This window comes from Salvelinus alpinus, chromosome 4 (assembly GCF_045679555.1).
Source record: "Salvelinus alpinus chromosome 4, SLU_Salpinus.1, whole genome shotgun sequence".
NCBI lineage: Eukaryota > Metazoa > Chordata > Actinopteri > Salmoniformes > Salmonidae > Salvelinus > Salvelinus alpinus.
The window spans coordinates 37780844-37802719 of NC_092089.1; the positions used below are offsets into that span (position 1 = coordinate 37780844).

At 43.9% G+C, this 21876-nt stretch overlaps 1 protein-coding gene across 7 annotated transcripts in view; it reads left to right on the forward strand.

The window, feature by feature from the left end:
- LOC139573467 (dual specificity tyrosine-phosphorylation-regulated kinase 1B-like) overlaps window positions 1–21876 on the forward strand; it is an 80682-nt gene that overhangs the window by 45069 nt on the left and 13737 nt on the right. For 3 of the 7 annotated variants that reach the window (XM_071396943.1, XM_071396944.1, XM_071396946.1), the window contains exons 1-3: window positions 4168–6430; window positions 13969–14097; window positions 19689–19834. In XM_071396943.1, the coding sequence (XP_071253044.1) occupies window positions 6286–6430; window positions 13969–14097; window positions 19689–19834 (420 nt within the window). In that variant the 5' untranslated portion in view covers window positions 4168–6285. Of the gene's footprint in view, window positions 1–4166; window positions 6431–13968; window positions 14098–19688; window positions 19835–21876 lie in introns of those variants that run through there. The other 4 variants (XM_071396942.1, XM_071396947.1, XM_071396948.1 and 1 more) reach the window with 4 other exon arrangements.

A 21876-nucleotide genomic window follows, 5' to 3' on the forward strand; every position in this document is an offset into this window, starting at 1 on the left:
TCACCTATGACATGCCTTGCGCCTGTTTTGTAAACGCCTGTAGTTGCCGGGTGGAATTATGGGTCATGGCTAGAAGGGATCCAGCTTTTGTCAAATTAATGTCAAAAGTATACTTTTTTGCATTTTAGCTAACCCTAAACCTTTTCCTAACCTTAACCTAATTCTCCTAACATGCAACGAAAAGTCAACTCTGATGTTAATTTCACAAAAGCTGGATCCCTTCTAGGCATGACCAGGAATTCTGCCACATTTCCCATTCCTCCCTGAGGTCCTTGAGCTGTTGTGATGATCAGAGGGGCATGTTGTAACAGAGGATGAGGCATAGATGTATATTTTGTTTTACATTGTTTCACTCAAGTCAAAGTTAGAGATTCAAATATCAGTTTCTTGTCAGTGTGTTACTTTTAACAGTTGCAGCTTGATGTACCATACTGCAAGTTCTAGATCACTTTAATAAATCAAGCGTTTTACATCACTTTCTATTGCATATTTTTCTATGTTTTACAAAGTGAATTGTATTATTAGCTAATTTTATTATATTCCATTCCAAAGGGACTGGCATGGGGTGTCAACGGGTAGTAAAAAGGTTAGTGCCTATTTTAAAAATAAAAATGTGGAGACCTTGGCGTCACAAGGAGCCATGTAACCTTATTTAGTTGTCAGGATTTCACTGGTCGGCAATGAGAGCTATGATATATATTTGGATATTCTGCCTGTAGATAGGGAGGTTGAAAATACAGCAGAGAAGCATGTGATTCGTTGTTGGTAAGGATTCCATCATCCCTGCGCTGGGTGAGAATGAGTGATGATTAAGATGGGTGAAATCAGTGCTTGTCTCTGGGTCTACTTATCGCAGAAATTAAATGACATTTAGTTCAACAGTATACACACACCTTATAAAACATCTTCCCAGGCTTTAGCTGAGTTGAAACGCAACCCCGGTAACCTCCCCGCAGTGTAATTGTAATTCGCTGCTGTGTTACCCCTCCGTTCCTCTGGCGCTCGCTAGCTTCTTCTGTAGAGTTCGACTACCGTATCTTCCCACTGCATCATGTTTACCTAGCAACACGCATCACCCGCTGCCGGCCCTCCCATTGGTCATTTCAAAACGCACCCGGGACCAATGGCAGGGCTGTTACCATGGTACAGTGTGTAGTTGCCGGGTGGAATTTTGCTGCAAGGCACGTGAGTCCCGGAGTCTTCGCCTTGCGTTTTTAATCTCGGGTGTCTGGGAGCTTTGCAAACGTGATTTATTGGAACCGAGTCACACTCCCTTTGGAGAGTCAGCTCACATAATACACGTACACAGTTATCTATACATTTGTGCGTATACAATCAAAATAGTGTAATGACACAAGGAGGCTGCACCAGTTCGGTTTGGACTGTATGTGCCATGCTGTGCCTCTGTTCGGCGCTAAGGGGAAAGGGGGACTGAATTTGCTGGCTAATTGCTCAACCAAGTTTAGTATAACGTTATGATGTTGCTATTCATATTTGGTGTGTCATATTTTGGAACAAAGATGGAGAGCGGCTGTGGTGTCAGTCTCCAGATCCGATTAAAGACTGTCAAAGTCCCTGGCATTTTGGAATGAAGTTATAAGCAGTTTACACATACATTTGGGGACATCATTGTTATTTATTCTATTAGATAGTAAATGTATTGTTATTTTTCTCATCATTTGTATGTTTCTGGTAACACAGGTTTTTTCTAATGTTCAGACCATTGAGTCATTGTTGTTGGTGACTGTTTACATCCTAATTTGTGGTCTAGAGAACATTCGTAATTGAGAAATATAGCAATACCCTGCGACTTTTAAATTGCCAGTCTTCCCCAGAACATAGCAAATGCATACACAGTGCAAACTGCAGAGCAACCCCAGATGCTATTGCAAAAGTAATTCTAAAGTTCTTGTCCTGCATGCAAATTGTACATTTATTTTGGGTGTGAGCACCCACATCCCCCTTCCCATGTCGCCTACCACCTCAGTAACATCCCTGACCTATAACCTGTCATTGGGGTTTAGTTTTTGCATCAACAGTGCTCTCTTATGGAAGTGACACGTGCTGCATAGCTATTGCAAATATCTCCAGCTCGCAGTTTGATTAAATTGTGTGCTGAAATCTATCCCAATCCTTGCATGACGACAGTAGCTGTCTGCAGTGAAGTGAAGTTAAAGTTTTTCTGAAGGGGGAACACGCACATTCACTGGCTACCGTGGAGGATGAATGACGGCATGGTTAACCTCGTTTTGTACATCCCCTCCCATCTCTCCAGTTGCTGTTCTTTTGGGGGAGAATATGGAAACGGATACCCAACATGAACACGCAGGGATTCACAACATGCAATCTCCTTGAGAACAGACAATGTTGTTTCAGCTCCATACTTCACAGGGAATTATTTTCAGAGCTTTCAAAATACCAAGGCTAAATTATCACAACATTACTTAACCTGCCCTTTTGTGTTTTACTGGATTGAGATACATATACATTTTTGAAGTCGTCTGTTATTATGTCATAGATAATCATTTACCCCATTGCCATTTATTGGTGTCATAAGGGTGTAAAATAGTTTTTCTTCCTGTATTTGATCTGAAGAAACAAAGTATATTTTGTTAATATTCCCCAAAAAGTAACTCAGTTTGATCACATTGTCAGTGTTTTCAGATATCCTGGATCATGTAATTGCCTGTTTTGCTTGTTAGCCTAGTTTGTGTGACTTGCAGGCAAGTTTTTTATTTACTGGACATACTATTTTAACTAGATGTGAACGGTCACCTGGCAGATGTCCCTGTGCATTAGATATTCTCGTTTTCAGTTGTTTTGTGCTCTATCAAGTTATGCATGCTATTTATGGGAAGTTTAAAGTATTGTTTGAACTTTTCTATATAGATATTTTTTGCATGACTTCATGAGCTACCCCTTTGGTCGCATTTCTAGTGGTATTTCCCCCTTCCCCTATCTGTCTACCTGAGGTCTTTAACTGTTTCCGCGGGCACGTCTTTCTGCCTCCGCGATGCATTTGGCGACGACGAGGAGGCAAGGGGACAGGGCAGCCTCATTTTCTATCTCCGCCCACATATCCAATTTGACCAATTCAAGCCGCTGAAGGGACGTCGTCTGACCAATCACGCTCGAGCTGCCGCGGCGTCGGATAGCAACAGAGTCTGTGAACGCGCACACTGGGGGTGGGGAGTGTTGAGCTCACGATCGAGGAAGGCGCGCCAGGGAAAGCGGAGAGTGGTGGCGGTGGAAAGCAATAAGAGAAGGGGAAGGGTTTTGCCAGTGTGCGTTCTTTAGCACAGAAAATGTGAAATCATTCTCAAGGACTGGTAGAACTAAATGAAGCTTGCAGAAATAGACATGGTGAAGGACAGCAAACAAATTAGCTGTCTTAGTAATTATTTTCTGAATAAACCTGAGGAACAGGAAACAACTTTTGTCATTATCATGACTTGTAATACACTTCTGAAAGATATAGTCATAAATAGGCTACAGCTTCAAGTTGACTCAAATATAGTGTCACAAAATGCTTTCTTTACCGATTACATTACTGGTTCTAATGTAACTTGTTTGACTTTATCCAATACCTTAGTTATTAGTTAGTTATAACTCACTTGCATATTTTCGTTATGCGCCATCGGACTCAACCTTTTGTTATATATTGAGATGAGTTGACAAGTTTTTCCCATAGCATGTATACTAGTTGCGGAATATTGTTGCGGTTGTCAATTTCAGATATTGTGTGAATAGTGGTAAGGGCTTTTATTTGGGCACGCGCACCGAGTGTCGCCCCATCAATGTAGTCCTTGTCTATATGTGTATGTGTGTATGTACAGTATATATATGTAATGTATATATATCTGCCTGTTACTATAAATGGAGAGGAGCAACTTTGTGGCGCAACTACTCTCGAAAAGGGGGGATATGAAAAGTCTCAGGGTTGACATCATGTAGCTGTGTGTGTTACAATATTTAAAGTGCCCCGCGTGTAATTTCACATAAACAGATAAATACATCTCTGCGTAATGTCTCCTTGCTGTACTGTGACTCTACGTAGCCCCGCTAATTTAAGAGTTTTAAACATTAATGTGCGTGGAGCTGCGTCAACCCAGCTGCTATCGGAGTGTATCTCCACAGCCCCCCCTGCGCTCGAATAGCTGTTGGAACAATCCGCATCGCAGGGTGTGGATCCAGAGCGGTCCAGAAAGGGTAGCCAGCACAGGGAGTAATAACGGGAGAGGGGCGAATATGAGTTAATGCTACCCGGGAAGAACACCACCTCGGAGGTGAATATCCTGCGAGACAAATTAGAGGATTGAATGAAAAAATAGTTAATTGTTTGACCTGGAGGTATCAAAGGCGCGAGGAGAGAGCATCGAGCCACATACGGAAGCTCCGAACTGACTGGCAGCGAACGACTGCGTAGAAGACAGTGTGAGAGGGAGGTGACAGTGTTGAAAAGTATATTGCTTTTGTTCATTTGTAACTACGGAGTATTGGGTTTTGTTTTAAAGGCACGTTTTTATTTTACTTTCGCGGGGATCGCGACTCACTTCCGGAAACCCACTTTATTTTTTTGTTGAGCAGTCGCTACATTTTTGTATCAACACTGACGAAGAGACTCCAAAACCGGAATATTGTACTGTCGTCAATGTTTTGTCAGACGAGATACGGCAATTTAAAATAAAAAATATATGGGAGAGTGCGGACCGGATTTATTGAATATATGTTAAATATTATATTCAAGTATTTGACATTCTGTAGTTAACAAACAGCCTTTGCCACCCAAGTGAACTGGCGAGAGAGAAGGATACATTTTTGCTGCGTATGTGGACGCGTCTCTGGCACATCAAAGAAAATCAAAATTGAAGATTCACTTATTTTTTTTTATTATCAAGAGAGGCGCATTGACTCTACCTAGATCAGAGACTTTGGAATAGAGCGCAAGAAACTGACACTGAAAACGGTTTTACTTTTGTTGTGCCTTGGAATACCCTTACTTGCACATTAACACTTTGCTTTGTCGTATTTCTTTTTGCATGCACATGTTTATTTCCTCTTCCTGCACATAATAACATTTTTCACAAGCTAAAGGTTGTCACTCGTGTTTTTAGTTCCGTGTCCCTCTCCTCCCACCGTTTCGACCTGGCAGCGCTTAAGGGCACCAGTTAACTGTGGACTTCGCTAGTTCCGTTCAAGGGGGAAGGGTAGATTTTCATGTTTATGCATCTGGTGAAGGGAGACAAAGACAAAAAGCTTTTACTGTGGATGATTTATCTCTCTGAACTGTACCTTTTGTGTCACTGGATTAAACCACCAGGTTGAAGTTCGGGAAAGAAAACAGCACAGATGTTTTTGGATTGCTTTCACCTGCTTATTTTTTGAGTGATTCGTTCACAATAGGATACTTACACAGAATCTAAGCGGCAAAGGCTATTTTTAGGGAGAGTGATGGGGTAAATGGTGGTAGTTGGAAATTGAGACCCCCACCCTCAGCCCAACAACACTTCCAGCTTTAGCTCTGGTTCCATTGTCAGCTGCTGAATTATCAAAACTGGAAATCCGAGTGGGGGTCCTGTCTCAGTCAAGCTCCCAGATATACATCTCACCCTTGTCTACAATCTGACTGTATCTTCTTTGCATCTTTGACTGGAATTAAAAAAGAAATTCAACAAGGAATAATGCATGAAACTCCGCACTTATAAGAAGCAAACTTGAGTAACCAAATATTTTCTTCCCCATATACACAGAGAAGCATATTTTTATATATAATATATATATATAATATATATATATATATATATTAAATAAGAAATAGCTATGAATTATATAAGAATATGTAGTTTAAATAATTATATTATATTTTTACGTCAGAAATAAATAAGTATTGTTGCCTGAAACCCAGTTCATTGCCTTAGAGAATCATTGTAATAAAGAAAACAGGAAAGACGACGTGAAACTTTTTTGGAAACAAGTTAATGGTGCCTTTTTAGTTTCGTTGGTTCCTAATGTCTCCACCACTTCAGGATTGAATTGTTGACAAAGAAATATTTTGGTGTGAAACCCTTATATATACCTGCCTTTCCGGTTCAAACTTGAGTTTTATTGTCGTTGGATGTATATTGCTGAATTGCAAAGATTTCTGAAGATTTCTGAGGCGAGGATTACCCCTTCACTCTACACTTGATGCATCCTCATAGTCTTCCAAAGTAATTTTGGAATCCCCAAATTATAAACTTTGACTTGATTTCTGGGATACAGCGGCCCAACACACAAGAGTTTCCGATGGTGATCACTTCGTCAGTGGAGGAGAAGCCACAGCCTTCTAACAGAATGGTCGCAAATCTGCCGACTGAATCCTGGATCAACAACCCAGAGCAAAGTCGCTACTTACCAACTCAGTCACACCTACTCCGGAAACCGACAAAAAGTTAGTACCAATATTGTTGGTTTGTGAATGAGTATACACACTCTTATTTGAACATACTGATGCACATAAACACTCACACTCTCGCTCTCACTAATCACATGTGTTGTAAACTTTTAGTGGATCAATCTAAGCAAAGATAGTTATTTGTCATACTTGAATGATGAGTGTGGAATTATAAGTAGTAAAGTATGTCACTATTGCATCACCTGTGTAGTTCTCTGTGAAACCCCTCCTCTCTTCCAAAAGGTTCACCACCTCTGTGGGATGTTATCATGGAGCTTTTGTACCATGTGATATCCTCAATGCTCTTAGTTGAGATATGAGTGTTGTGTATCCTTACACGTTCATCCTGTATGAAACAAACCGATAAGACCAATGTTCATCATAGCATGAGTTGAATCAAGAAGTGTCTGCCTATGGCACAACTTCCTGGTTTCTCTTGGTTGGTTCAATGCGTGTAAATGTTCGGTGTTGTGAGCTGAAGCAGTTTGGTCTCTTTGACTTGAGCATTGTTCATGCACAGTTTTGACTTGTGCGTTGTTCATGCATAGTTTCTACGGTCTGGGGTGTTGATGACACTGGCGCTTATCCTCCTCCAAAAGTCATGAACAATGACAAAACTGCGTGCCATCTTAATTGTAAAAAAACAAAAAAGAAGCAAGCATTATAGTGATGACGTAATGAGAGGAGGGCGAGAGAATCGGGGAAAGACCTATCCATTATTTCCATAAGAGTCGGAGGATTAAACTTGAAGCTGCAGAGCTCCATTGGTCGGTGTCCTACTACTGTTCGCATGGATGCATCAAGTACAGTTTTCATCATTGTTGTAGAGCGCTTCGGTGGAATAGCGTACACGTGTTTTAACGTAGTAGAATGGAACTAATACAGATATTGTAATGTTTTGTCACTGGCATAACAATGATGTAATTACAGACTCAACCTGTTCATATTGTTCTGACTTCATTTTGGACCTCGGGTTGGACAAAACCACTACCTCAACAATAGCTGTGTTAAACTTTTATGCTCTATCATTTTAAGTCGTTTTAGGTTTATTTTAGGTTTATTTTATTAGGGCCTGGGATTTCCAGGAATACTCATCACAAAAACTCAAGCAAGCCCCACCTAGAGGAGTTCCACCTAGGAGACCCCTGCCAACCCCCTCTACCCTTCTCCTTTCCCACAATTGTCTCCAGCCACATGTTCAAACAATTGTGGGAATAAATTCATTCCCTTTCAAGGTTACTGTTGCTCAGGCTTTACTACTGGAGTCCATTGATCTTTTGGTCCCAGTGTTTCCATGGATGGACACATGCCTTTTATGTTCTGCACAGCTGTGCTCTACTTGTACGAGTCGTGTGGTTCACACTAGAGCGTGTTTTACCATGACAGCCCGGCAGCTGGGAAATCCTAGCGAAGCTGGGAGATCCACAGTCCGTGCGTGTGGTTGCAAAACAACTTTATTGATCTGAGTGTTAAACCTCAAAGCCTGTGATGGGGCCCTTCTCCACCTATCCTTTTCTTGGGGTCTGATGCATATTTTTAATTCTTAGATTACGTTTCTATCACCTCTGTTGTGGAGATTCCCTTAAAGTTTCACAGGGTTACATAATATTTGACATTTGGGCAATTCACAGTTTATTTTACGAGTATCATGACAGATTTATGTTGTTGCTGTATAAGTCAAGTGCCTCACGGAATCCCTGCCCCTGGGGAATTGCACATCTTATGTTCTGTCACGTTTCACAGTATCTAACTGTTTTAGATGGATTCTCACTGTCTGGACCTGCTGGATCAATACAGGTCAATCAAAAGCAACACCTGGACCTACAGGTGCAGGGGTTCAAACTACTTTTGAACACCAGGCTTATTGTTGTGTTATTACAGAGGATGTAGCCTGTTTTATTAATGACAAAGATACCTTAGTGTGGTGACATTCAGGCAGTGAATAGCAAGGTCTGTGTTTAGTACAGGAAGCAGCTTGTGGAGATGGTGATGCCTATTCAATGGACGGAATAATAAAGGTGGAAGTGGAGGGAGAGTTGGGGATGGGGGTAGATGAAGGCATGAATGAATACTGAGTTTGGGGTTTATCGGTTTATCCTTTCATTTGATTATTTATTTGTATAGGGGTTTCCCATTCTTTCCCAGTTCCGGCACTGGCTCAAGAAGGGAATTCAATTGTCCGTCAATCATTTATCCACTTAATGCTCTTTAGATATAAATTACTTAATTGGCCCATTTTTAAGAAAGTTTTCAAGCAAGCAATCTAAAGCTTCTACGAGGACGACCACACCAGCCACCACCCCCACTGATCCCAGTCTGACCAGCTGGTCCAGCATGGTAGCATGGAGCCACCTCTGACACTGCCATTGGTCAATCACAGTCAGCCATGCACTTTGTCCATGGCTGTGCCCTTGATGCTTGACATTGTAGCACTTATTTTAAGGTCACAGCTTTCCATGGTGCTGTTTATCTCAGGAGTTTCCCATAAAGCTTAAGCGAGTTATCGGCATGCGGCTGAGAGGCCAGGAGAAAGGTTGGGTTGAAAAGTGAAGCTCGAGGAGGACACTTGTTGAATAGCTGACGGGATTCACCTTGTAGACTGCTTAGTGTACTGTAGTTTAATGCAGGTTCTCCCCATAAGCCTTAAATTGGATTGCAGCTTGGCTCAGGAAAGGACTGTCTGTGTCCCTCGCTGGCCTGTCGTCCCATCCCCCCGCTGAGAGACTCCCTCTCGTGACACAGTGAGCTGCCACTGAAGTGGGCACGGTGTCTGGGGGTTACATTGAAACTTAGCTCACCTACTGTTGTCTGTCATAGCATGGTTGGTAGAAGTCTAGTCGATATTCAACAAGGTTTCTGCTTGATCAGAAACAAAAATGATCATGCACTGAAATAACGACTTGGTGATTACCTAAGTTGGTGGCCAGAATGTTTTGGCAGTTGGAAGTTATCTAGTCGCCCCGCCTCCCCTCAACCATAAGTATTTCTCATTGGCCAGACCTCGGGCTCACTCCTAATATTGCTATCTCTATTGGAAGGGGGTAGGGAGATGGTGACACTTTGAGTCCAAGTTTACAGCTGAGTGCATAACTTTTCAATGCTGCCATTATCACTTCCTAGTAACAGCGATTTAGCAGGCTAATTGTAAATCAACGCATGGCTGTAGTTGTCAATTGTAACTCAAAGCTCCTCTCTGGACTTTAAGAGGTATCAGACTCTGTGAGACAGGAATAGAAAGTGCAGTCTTTATACCCACATATCTGGGTGACTTCAGCTATTTCCCCCTTTAATTTAAGTTATTTTTATCTGAGTATCCAACTCTCTTTCTCTGCTGCCTATTTCCATCCTCACAGTGTGGTGCGGGCTGAGCGGACGTGTGTAGGTTACTGACTTGAGTAACTGGGTAAGCATTTCACTGTTAGTCTACACCTGTTGTTTACGAAGCATGTGACAAATAACATTTGATTTAACTGTCTGAAAGATGCCGGAGAGAAATAAGTAATGTTTGAGAAAGAGTGTGACTTTCTGTCTGGTTCATTTATTTTCTGTCTGGAAATGTTGAAGATATGATAATAGTTAGGCCTAAGGCCAAAGGTAAAGGCATGGTGGGAGCTTCTTTTCCAGAAGTAGAAAAACACACGGAGAAGACAAGGGCCATATCAGAGCTGGGGAAAGAAAACAAATCTCAGGTTAGGCCCTCCGTTAGTGGAGTTTGGACTGTGAGACTTGAAGCCAAGGTATCTGAAGCAGTCACACAAACACCACGCCCCCACCGCTGCCCTTTGCTCCTTTCCCTCCCTCCCTTCATCTTGTTTGTTTCCTGCACTAATTTATGGTCTAAAGGTGAAACGTCTCGTCCCCTTGCTTACTGTGGTTGAGTTATGTTTATCCTTCTGACTTTCCAGTAAACAAGATACTGAAGTTATCATTCATTCCCCCCTCCAAGAATGTGACTGAAGTGATGTAATCAATGCTCTTGATAGCTGTGTTTAAAACAAGATCCCCAGACAGTATTGCCTGTTGGACTGTGTTGTGTTTTGTGTGGTTACAGTTAGTGGCAGGTGGCTGTTACAATGAGCCTGTCCTCCTATAGCTCCTCCCACCAGCCTCCCCTGGTGTAGAGGAGGTGGTGGTGGAGTGGTGCTCTATAAACTGCTGTCCCTTGAGATTGTCCCACTCTGTGGAATGTGATTCATGTGGAAGTAAACAAATGCACCGTCCAATAAATCAGTCTGGATTGAGTATCCTTGTTGTTGTAGCTTGGCTGGTATACAGGGTTAGGGGGGACCTCTGCAACGCTCCCAAGTCTGTCAAAATGGCCCTTTAGGCTTCACCCCTCCATCTCCCTCAGAATGTAGCTAAGGGGGAAAGTAAGTTTGTCCTTTTCTGTGGCTGTGACTTTTAGACTGTGGTGATGAAGCAATAGGGATGTGTGGACTAGAGATTGTTAGGGAGGCGAGTACGTAGGCTAAGTGTTTGTGGGGGGGGAGGGTTGAGGAGATTTGTGTTGTGGTGGTGTTTCGCTTCACACTAGTTAAAAACGTTAAAGGGTAGGAAGCATGAGTTTTTACTCACCAATGTAACACAGTGTGGTCAGAGACTTAGTTGGAGTCATGATCTGGTTACTTACAAGTACAAACATAGTTATGTTTTTGGGTTATTACATATTTATTACCTTATTCCTGGATAACTTCTAAACTTCCTACAATGCACTATTTCTCAGTCATTTGGAGGATATATGTTGTGCTATTGAGTTTGTATGCTTGCTCAGTAGCCATCTTAAGCTGGCTAACGTTAGCCACTAGCCATGCTAGCATGTAATTCAATTCCAGACCATGTGTTGGCGGTGGTGACCTACAATCCACCAATCACAGGAAGTGTGACGTGAACAAGAAGTAGATGGGGCACGTACGGCCATGGACACGGCAGGCTCTAGTGCCTTCGTGCAGTGGGCTTGTCTGTTCTCCTTTTTGTTTTGTCAACTTTTCGGGCATGTTCTCTAACATTAGCTCTCTAGTTAGCTTGCTGGCTAAGATAACTGCATATAGCTAGCATTCTTTGATAACTGGTTAGATGGCGTTATGTATTTCTAAAACTTTGGTTTACTTTGATGTAGCTATAAGCTAGTTGTTAATAGCAACTGGCTGACTCGTAGTGCTAAGGTAACGTTAGCAGCCTGGTAGGGCTAACCTTAGCAGGCTAGTAGGGTTAACGTTAGCAGGCTAGTTGGCTAGCAACCTTGCAGGTTGATTTGGTACAATAAATTGATAAAGTATTTGCTTTTAAGTTGGCTGAAAATGTATTTGAAACCAATAGTCATGAGGGCAAACAATTTGGTTTAATTTTAAGTTATACATTGTGTTAGTTTACCACCCCTTCGACCTCCTCTAAACCTTCCCTCCCCAACACCCCCTTTGATGACGCAAGTTTGAAAGGAAAACATTTATTGTGCAGCAGAAGCAGAGCTCAGTGTTCTTGTAGCCTGCATCTGCGTGACCAAGCGGTGGTCCAGCCGTCCAACATCTTTTGGCAGACAAACAAACCCCCCCCGGCCTCCCCCTGCTGCGCATAACTCACAGTATCCACGCTGACACAGCCACTTCCATCATGGAAAGCACATAAAACATTTAGCAAGCAAACTCTCCCGTGCTTCTCTCCATCTCTCTCGACTCATCTCTCTCGACATGCCCAGGCTGCTGCCTACCAAAGAGCTTGGTCACACTGAGATCGATTAGACAGTCTAATGAGTTAGTCCAGAGCTGAGGAGAACCTGCAGCCGTCCTAAGATGTGAACAAGCCCTTCTCAAAAGGGGGTGAGAACCTAAGGTCCTTTGGGTCACAGTTGAAACTGATTGGGAAAGGGGGAGTGGTGTAGGTGAGCGGCTGTAGGTTGCTAAGTTTTTGGAAACAATAACAAACATGGCCACCTGACCCAAGAGGCATGGGAAAGCTTGCATGACGTTGTGTGTGTGTTTGATACCTTCTGTTGTGCCACCCTATGTGCCATCAGGGGTTTCAGGCAGCAGATTAGCTTCAGTCGTTGCTGACAAGATGGGCATTTGGGTACTAAGCACATCCTCATCCGTACTAGCTCTCTCTGTAGTAGAAGTTGTCGAGCCAGAGCCCAGAAAGTACCACGGCCACAAATCGTCCTGTACCAGGGCTGTCGTCGGCCCTCTTCTCCCATTGCATTTGGGAGAGGATTTAGTTATATTTGTATGTACTGTGTGAGCGCTCAATTTACCAGTGTCACTGTTTGATTAGAGGTCGACCCAGATGGGTGTTATTTATTGCTTTCAGTCTGACTCAGCTTTGGGGGGCTGACTGTCTAAAGTTCATTGGGGGTGTTGGGGTAGAGGAGAATTATTTGAGCTGCTCTCAAATAAATAAAGCACTCTGTTGCTGCCCGCCGGCCGGCGCTGTGAGCAGGCCAGTGATATGAGGAGGTTTAGCTGGTGTCTGGGCATTGGCAGGTGGAGATTGTCACCAGGAGAACAAGGAGTTTTTCCTGACCTGGACTCAGTTTATAAGACCTAATCGTCAGTCAGTCCACTCCATAGGATGGCTCACACTTCCAGGGAATGCCCAGAACTTCCTCCTTTATCAAACTACTGTGATCGGTCATATGATGTTAGGTACTTCCCTCCGGCCTGTCTTTATCCTGTTGGATTGTATCCAAAGCCAAGGTGGTTGTATTTTCAGTCCAGTGATTGACAATGACCAGATGTACAAGCCAGTCATGTCATGACAATGATCTGATGCAGCAATCATGTCGGGCAGTGCAGGCTGGAAGCGGACATTACCGCTGTGTTCTGATTGGATTGTTGCCCGGTATGTGGACGCAATAGTATGACATTTGACCTTTGAGAAGTAGCTAATGGTCAGGGTCAGTATAGTGAGGGTCCAGAGCCTTTACATTGAGGGACATACTGAGATTCTGGACAACTAGAGATGTCGTGTGGAGGGACACACAGGTACGGTATGACATAGAACATGACAGATGGAATGTCATATTCATGATGTACAAGTGATGTACAAGGAGCCAGTCTTGCTCTCACACCCCCCCCCCTTCACACTCTTTCACAGTCTGGGCCTGAAAAGTGCAGTGTCAGAGTGCGCAGTATCTGTGTCTCAGCTGTGCCTGTCCCTCAGTGCCAGCGAGCCGGCCATGGAGGGAGAGAGGAGAATGAGTGTCCTCAGTGACCTGACCTGGCCCAGACACAGTCGGCACCACGAGGGCATGGGCTTAGCTTCCCCTGCCACTCTCCCTCGCCGGGTCTGCACCCTGCACGAGGTCAGCTCAGAGACAGTTCTAGAAGAAGATTTAGCTTTTGGAACTTTCTATAGACAGTGGTGCCTTCTCTTGTGACCACTGACAATGGACAAGATCAGTCAGGAAAGTAGTCTGGCTGTCGTCAGCGTGACAGAAGGAAAAGTGTTCTATTTACTGTTGTTCTAAACACTGAAGTAACTTGTTGGCAGCATTGTGAATGAGTTGCTGTCTTCAAAGTTCAAGGTGATCTTACCATTCACAGAGGGAGCTCTAACGGTACTGCATTACCTGCCTGTTACCTGGCTCTGTCAGGTGTGCCTGTATGGGAGCTTGGAGATCCTGACCGGACAGTGGAGAGATGACGGTGGTCCTCCTTGCCCGTGTTGTGGCGGTGAGTGTGTTAATGTGTGTTGTTAGTGTTGTTAGTGTGTCAGTGTACCAGCCAGGCATCCACAGTGTCATTGCCTGAATGGGAGCATACAGACCTGCCTCTTTACCTCCACTCCATCCCTTCCTTCCATCATTCCATAGCCCCCCCCCCCCCCCCCCGCCTTTTGCTCTGTGTCCAACTTTGGCTTGGTGGCACCACTGCTACCGTTACCCTAACAGGGTATAAGAGGGGTCGACAGGGCCAGGGAGGGGGAAGGGACGGTGGGTTCAGCTGTTGGCCTTACACACCCCACCCCATTTCATTCCTGTTCCTTGGAGACGGGGAGTGGGCTAGTCTGTTGCTATGGTGACACCCTGATTGGCAGCTGTATTTGGTCAGCTGTAGAGGGGTGGGGTGGGATATCTCATGGTCCATGCACGGTTAATTGGTGTAAATGATTACTTTAGTATGTATATATTTAACCCAGTCCGATTTGACTCTTGCATAAGTGAGGATGAATTTTACCCTGTGCAGTACACCTGTGTGTCTGTCTATAGATGGCTGTGTGCCCTTACCTACTATATTTTATTAATATCCAGCCCCATTAGAGACAACATTTGTGTGAGTGCTTTGGCCGGTTAGGCGAGAGAGACTGGGGGAGACAGAGAGCGAGAGAGACTGGGGGAGACGGAGAGCGAGAGAGACTGGGGGAGACGGAGAGCGAGAGAGACTGGGGGAGACGGAGAGCGAGAGAGACTGGGAGAGACGGAGAGCGAGAGAGACTGGGGGAGACGGAGAGCGAGAGAGACTGGGGGAGACGGAGAGCGAGAGAGACTGGCGGAGACGGAGAGCGAGAGAGACTGGCGGAGACGGAGAGCGAGAGAGACTGGGGGAGACGGAGAGCGAGGGAGACTGGGGGAGACGGAGAGCGAGGGAGACTGGGGGAGACGGAGAGCGAGAGAGAGACTGGGGGAGGACGGAGAGCGAGAGGAGACTGGGGGAGACGGAGAGCGAGAGAGACTGGGGGAGACGGAGAGCGAGAGAGACTGGGGGAGACGGAGAGCGAGAGAGACTGGCGGAGACGGAGAGCGAGAGAGACTGGGGGAGACGGAGAGCGAGAGAGACTGGGGGAGACGGAGAGCGAGAGAGACTGGGGGAGACGGAGAGCGAGAGAGACTGGGGGAGACGGAGAGCGAGAGAGACTGGGGGAGAGAGAGACTGGGAGAGAGAGAGAGATAACATGCAGAGCGAAATAGAGGAGGAAAGAGGGAGGGCGAGAGCGGCATTGTGGGAAGGGTTGCTGATACAGCACAAGCTACCAGGTTTATTTATAGAGACCTCGCCGCCCAGCCCTTGGATACTAGCAGCCAATGAGCAGCTAGAGAGGAAGGGGGTGTCACACTCAGGAAGTTCTCAATGTGTTCACTTCAGCATTTAAAGGCACAGTGTGACATTTCTCAGTGCTCGGCAGATAGCCCTCATAACTATCGTCATATCCCTCCCAACTGAGGCCAGGGCAGAACAAGGCCTCTCATAACAACAGCAGTTTCCATGCGTTATGAAATTTCTCTTCTGTTTTTTGTAGACCGTTTTCTACCTCTTTGCAATTCTGATTCCAGTGCATCTACAGTCATTACTGTAGCATAAAACCACAACATTGCAGGTGCAGCTGTTGACTATTTTAGTTGACCATTTTAAAGCTGGGTTGTATTGTTAACCTCTCACAATGCATGTCCAATGCTGATGGAGATTTATTAAACAGTTTGCTGTAGAACGTTGTCGTATTGATCTGAAAGGCTGATTAACTGTAGCCCTGTAAGCCTTTGATACAGGTCTGTGTGAGTGCGGTTACATGCACACAATAATGCAATTTATTGTGGATAGTCAGATTAATATAATAGTTTGATTAAAACGTTTACATGCTTTGCAAGAAGAAGGATTTCCCTAATAATACTGTTTATATGGACACATCTGAGATCAGGCTACCTGAAAATAAATGTTCTACCACAGCGAGCATATTTCATTCTGAATTCGGACAAAGTTTGTATGTGAAAACGACTTCTAAAACGCATATATTGTTGTTCCAAACACACTTCACTCGGGCTACAGAGGGAGGCTCGCCCTGCTGGTGCTAGCACATGTGCAGATCAAAGACACCGCTGGAATGTCGGTGTTCACATGTCCTAATAATGAAAAAGATTGCTCAGAAAATGATCTGCCTACTGACATAATCAGTTTAATATTGAATTATTAGTGTACATATAAACATACTGTGTGTGTTTTTAAGTTTTATTAGTGATAGTATGTACAGGATACACATGGCATACACTGTTCAACGAAGTGCTTACTTGCAGGTTCCTTCTCGACAATGCAACAACAATAAGAAATATGATAAATATTTGTGTCTGTGTTTCTTTCTTTCTCTCTGTATCTGTGCCGAGACAGAAAGCAGTTTGAGATGAGTCACATATGTAATGTTTCCTCCTTCCCTCTCAGCCCACTCCTGATGCCGGTGTTGGGACTCATCCTATCATTGGATGGAATGCGTGCAGTCACCCCTCAGGACTGATGGTGCTCAGATGTGCTGTTTTGCACTTTGTTTAAACTACGGCCATTGACCGGCGGGCTATTTCAAGTTGTAATGTGTCGTTGATAAATTTCACCCCCGTTATTCCTCACTTTAAAAGCCAGTGATAAAAGCATTGGCTGTGAAATATCTCAATTTCATTAACCCCTTTTCATATTATTTTTTTCTGCACTTTACTGGAGATGTGCAATTAATCTGTTGGTTTTGCAGGACACTAGCACAGTGGTTGAGATTTTCATCAGCAACTTAGGACATTGCACTGTAAGATGTGTTGAAAGAGTTTGCACTAAAAGTAACCAAACCGTTGAACAGAACATGCTGTTGGTACTGTTCAGTAGTGTAAGGTCATTGGAGCCCCATGTCCTCTGTTCAATCTTCCTCACATCTGGAGGGAAGAACAGAGTTGGGGACGGACAGACTGTATAAGTTAAGGGACATAATTTCCCCGTCTTGACATTTGACCGGCAGCATTTTTAATTTACCGGACATTTGAGAGATTTACCAGAACCATATGCATTGGATGCATAACCTGATCAGGGAGTCCACCCACAGTCCTCAGAATGACAGAAATCACATCTTAAATGATGGTAATTCATATTAACAGAACATGGAATTCGAGGATGCAACGATGTGCGTCCTTCTTACTGAATTCTGACGTGCACTTTGAAGATGTTAGAATAACTGCACGTTTACTTTTCCTCAGCCAACAAGAAGAGTAACAAACAGCAACATCACTAGCCTGTCAATCTACTATCCCCATAGTGGAAAAGTTTACTGGTCAGCTTGTCAAGAAAGAAATAGCCCATTCCAAACAGACTCTGGGACAGTTGTGGAACGATATATCTCAAATTCATACAACCAGTAGGCTTAGGCAACATGAAAATGAGTCTGATGCAACCGATCAGAACGTTTAGCTTAAAATGTTGATAAAATATTATTTCACATTATAAGCGCAGCAAAGCACACATGGTTGTAGGTTACGCGCGAATGTTCGTTCCATAATGCAATTCGCGGGAAAGACAGTTAGCAAAAGCGTAAAGCACATACGACTGGTTTCATGTGACAGAGATGGAAATATCTGTTCGAAATTTAAGAAAGAGGGAAATGTAATATGCAACAACTAGCACGGGTTGCTAATATGACTAGTATTGTGCCTTTGGCTATTGGACAATGACAGAAAAGTTGATTTAAAATAAATCCCTCGAACATGGTCTAATTTTGGCTAGGCTTTTTTGAGGCAAGGTAAGACATGCCTCATAGGTAGTAAAACGTTCATGTTTCAAACAATTAAGTATATGTTTTGAAAATGCGTACTGCCTCCAGCTCATTGCAAAGTGGTGTGTGACACGCTGATGAAGCCTGCTTTTCGTTGCCTATGCATTTTCTGTTTGAGCTGTAGTAGCAGCAGTTCTCGCGCTGTCTGACAGATTCTCCCCTCTGTATCTGTACGTGTGTGATAAATATGATACATAACCAATGTACTGTATACGCGCCAATTTAATTCCACTAAAATATGCAAATTAAGCTAATAGACCGATAAGCATGACCAGTCAAATGTATTTCCATCGACTGGTATTTCCATCAATGAATAGGCTAAAAAGCATTAGTTTTCAATGTTTTGGCCGGCGCCAAATTTTATTCACCAGCTTTTCTTTCTTTTTTTTATTGGCTAAAAGCCGTCTATTACAGGCTAACGGAAACCCTGGTCTGAACTTAAATTTGATTCAAACTTTAACTTAGAACAACCAGGATGAACATCTTGTCGTAAACCTTCTACCATCCACAACTAGGTCAAAGCGTGGTCTGACTCCTTATATGTTTAATGCCAGTGGAATGAGTTTCCAGGCTGGTTTGCTGAGCCACTGGCGGATGTTTTTTGTTTTTGTACAAGCGACCAGCCCCCCTCTAGCTAAGTGAGTGAGTTCAAAATTCTGCAGAGGCCAAGGTTTACCCAGGAGCCAGCGGTCCAAACTGCTGTGTCTTGGCTTTGGTGGAAATCAGGCTTGAGCGTGCGGCACTGTCAACCCCACACTGGACTGCTCTTAACAAGCCTGCTGTGTTCCAGCCATGATTTTAGCTCGACTGCAGTCAAACTGCAGGCAAAGCAAAGTCTCAAGACTGCAGAGAATCTCAGTCAAGTTGAACCTGGGATTCTGACAGAAAAACAAGTCTGGTGGAACTTAATGACAAAGCAAAGCAGCACACTAAACAGTGACTCGTCATTTTTTTGTAGGATGATGCAACAGTCTTGTCACACAGTGGTTTGTCCCATTGAAGCTTTAACCCACATTGTCCATCTTTGCTAGCTCCCTTGATAGAATCAGAAGATTTTAGTGCTCACAGCATTCAGCAACAAAAATGGTTTTGGTTAAGTTCCATCTTCTATATCTTGTGAGAAGCCACCTCTCCTTTCTCTTTTCATATAAAAGCAGGAGTTGCAGTGAAAGAGTTCTGCTTGGAAATGTCCTCCTGGTTTTGAGGTGTGACAATGTGGACTACTGACCTCCACAAAGGTCTCTTATATCTTTCTCTCTGTCACAGACTCACAGACTCACTCACACAGACACACACACACACACACCCAGACACACCAACACACACACACACATACACTCACAGACACACCGGCTTTGTCAGGTTGACCTGCGCTAATGCTTTTTCTACTGAAACAGGACACCCTCTTGCATAGAGATATTTCACGCCACCATTATTTGTATGATCTTTCTGACAGTAAGCTAAATGGCCCTGTGGAGTGGTACCCTACTAAGTAGCCACCCTACCCTCTTGCTCTACATCCTTGATAGGGTGTATGTGTGTGACTTCAAAGAACAGCCAAGAAGGGTGTGTGAGAGAGCACATGTGTGCTTCTCCTCTGCAGTGCAGTGCTCGTGCCCACACCCACGGCAGTGCCAGTGTATGTATGATGAGTTAGGAAGCTTCATGTCGATGTATTTTTTCTAAAAACCTCTCTCCCTCTCTCGTCCTTTCTCCCCCTTCCCTCCATCTCAACATCTATCCTGCGAAGGTGGAAGCAGCTCAGGATGCAAGCCCCCCTCCTCTACCCTCTGCCAGCCTGCCGCCTTGGGCTTCTCCCCCGCTGAGCCAACCATGTCGAGCCAGCACAGCCACCCCTCCTTCAGCAACATCCAGTCCATGGCTGAACAGCAGCAGGTACCCAGCGGCTAACGCCCTCACAGGACACTCCTCTAATGCTCTGTTTAGAATAATACTCTGTTTAGGAACTGACCTTATACTGACGCTATATATACACACACACACACACACACACACACACACACACACACACCCTGATGCTATACACACACCCTGATGCTATACACACACACACACACATCCTGATGCTATACACACACACACACACACATCCTGATGCTATTCACACACCACACACATCCTGATGCTATTCACACACCACACACATCCTGATGCTATTCACACACCACACACATCCTGATGCTATTCACACACCACACACATCCTGATGCTATTCACACACACACACACACATCCTGATGCTATACACACACACACACACATCCTGATGCTATACACACACACACACACATCCTGATGCTATACACACACACACACACATCCTGATGCTATTCACACACCACACACACCCTGATGCTATTCACACACCACACACACCCTGATGCTATTCACACACCACACACACCCTGATGCTATTCACACACACACAACCTGGCGCTATTCACACACACCCTTATACTGACGCTATACACACCCACAACTCATCACGTGAACGTAGGTATTAGCATCACATACTGAATGGACATAATGATAGGCTACCTACCTGTTGGATTGTACTATACATCCACAACCTCAAACACGTCAGCATCACGTACAGTACCAGTCAAAATTTTGGACACACCTACTCATTCAAGGGTTTTTCTTTATTTTTACTATTGCAGAATAATAGTGAAGACATCAAACTATGAAATAACACATATGGAATCATGTAGTAAAGAAAAAGGATTAAACAAATCAAAATATATTTGAGATTCTTCAAAGTAACCACCCTTTGCTTTAATGACAGCTTTGCACACTTGGCATTCTCTCAACCAGCTTAATGAGGATTGCTGAGCACTTGTTGGCTTCTTTTCCTTCACTCTGCGGTCCAACTCATCCCAAACCATCTCAATTGGGTTCAGGTCAGATGATTGTGGAGGCCAGGTAATCTGATGCAGCACCTTCACTCTCCTTCTTGGTCAAATAACCCTTACGCAGCCAGGAGGTGAGTTTTGGGTCATTGTCCTGTTGAAAAACAAATGATAGTCCCACTAAGTGCAAACCAGATGGGATGGCGTATCGCTGAAGAATGCTGTGGTAGACATGCTGGTTAAGTGTGCCTTGAATTCTAAATAAATCACCAACAGTGTCACCAGCAAAGCACCATCACACCACCTCCTCCATGCTTCACTGGCGGAACCACACATGCAGAGGTCATCCGTTCATCTACTCTGCGTCTCACAAAGACACGGCGGTTGGAACAAAAAATCTCAAATTTGGACTCATCAGACCAAAGGACAGATTTCCACTGGTCTAATGTCCATTGCTTGTGTTTCTTGGCCCAAGCAAAGTTCTTCTTATTGGGGTCCTTTAGTAGTGGTTTCTTTTAGAGGTCGACCGATTAATCGGAACGGCTGATTAATCGGGGCCGATTTCAAGTTTTCATAACAATCGGAAATCGATATTTTTGGTCGCAGATTTGCTGTTTTCTGTTGTTTTTTTACACTTTTATTTCATCTTTATTTAACTAGGCAAGTCAGTTAAGAACACATTCTTATTTTCAATGACGGCCTAGGACAGATTTTTAATCTTGTCAGCTCGAGGGATCCAATCTTGCAACCTTACAGTTAACTAGTCCAATGCTTCTAACACCTGATTACATTGCACTCCACGAGGAGCCTGCCTGTTACGCGAATGCAGTAAGCTAAGGTAAATTGCTAGCTAGCATTAAACTTATCTTATGAAAAACAATCAATCAATGACTGTCATTGCTCCAATGTGTACTTAACCATAAACATCAACGCCTTTCTTAAAATCAATACACAAGTATATACACGGCTCAAAAAATTAAAGGGAACACTAAAATAACACATCCTAGATCTGAATGAATGAAACATTCTTATTAAATACTTTTTTCTTTACATAGTTGAATGTGCTGA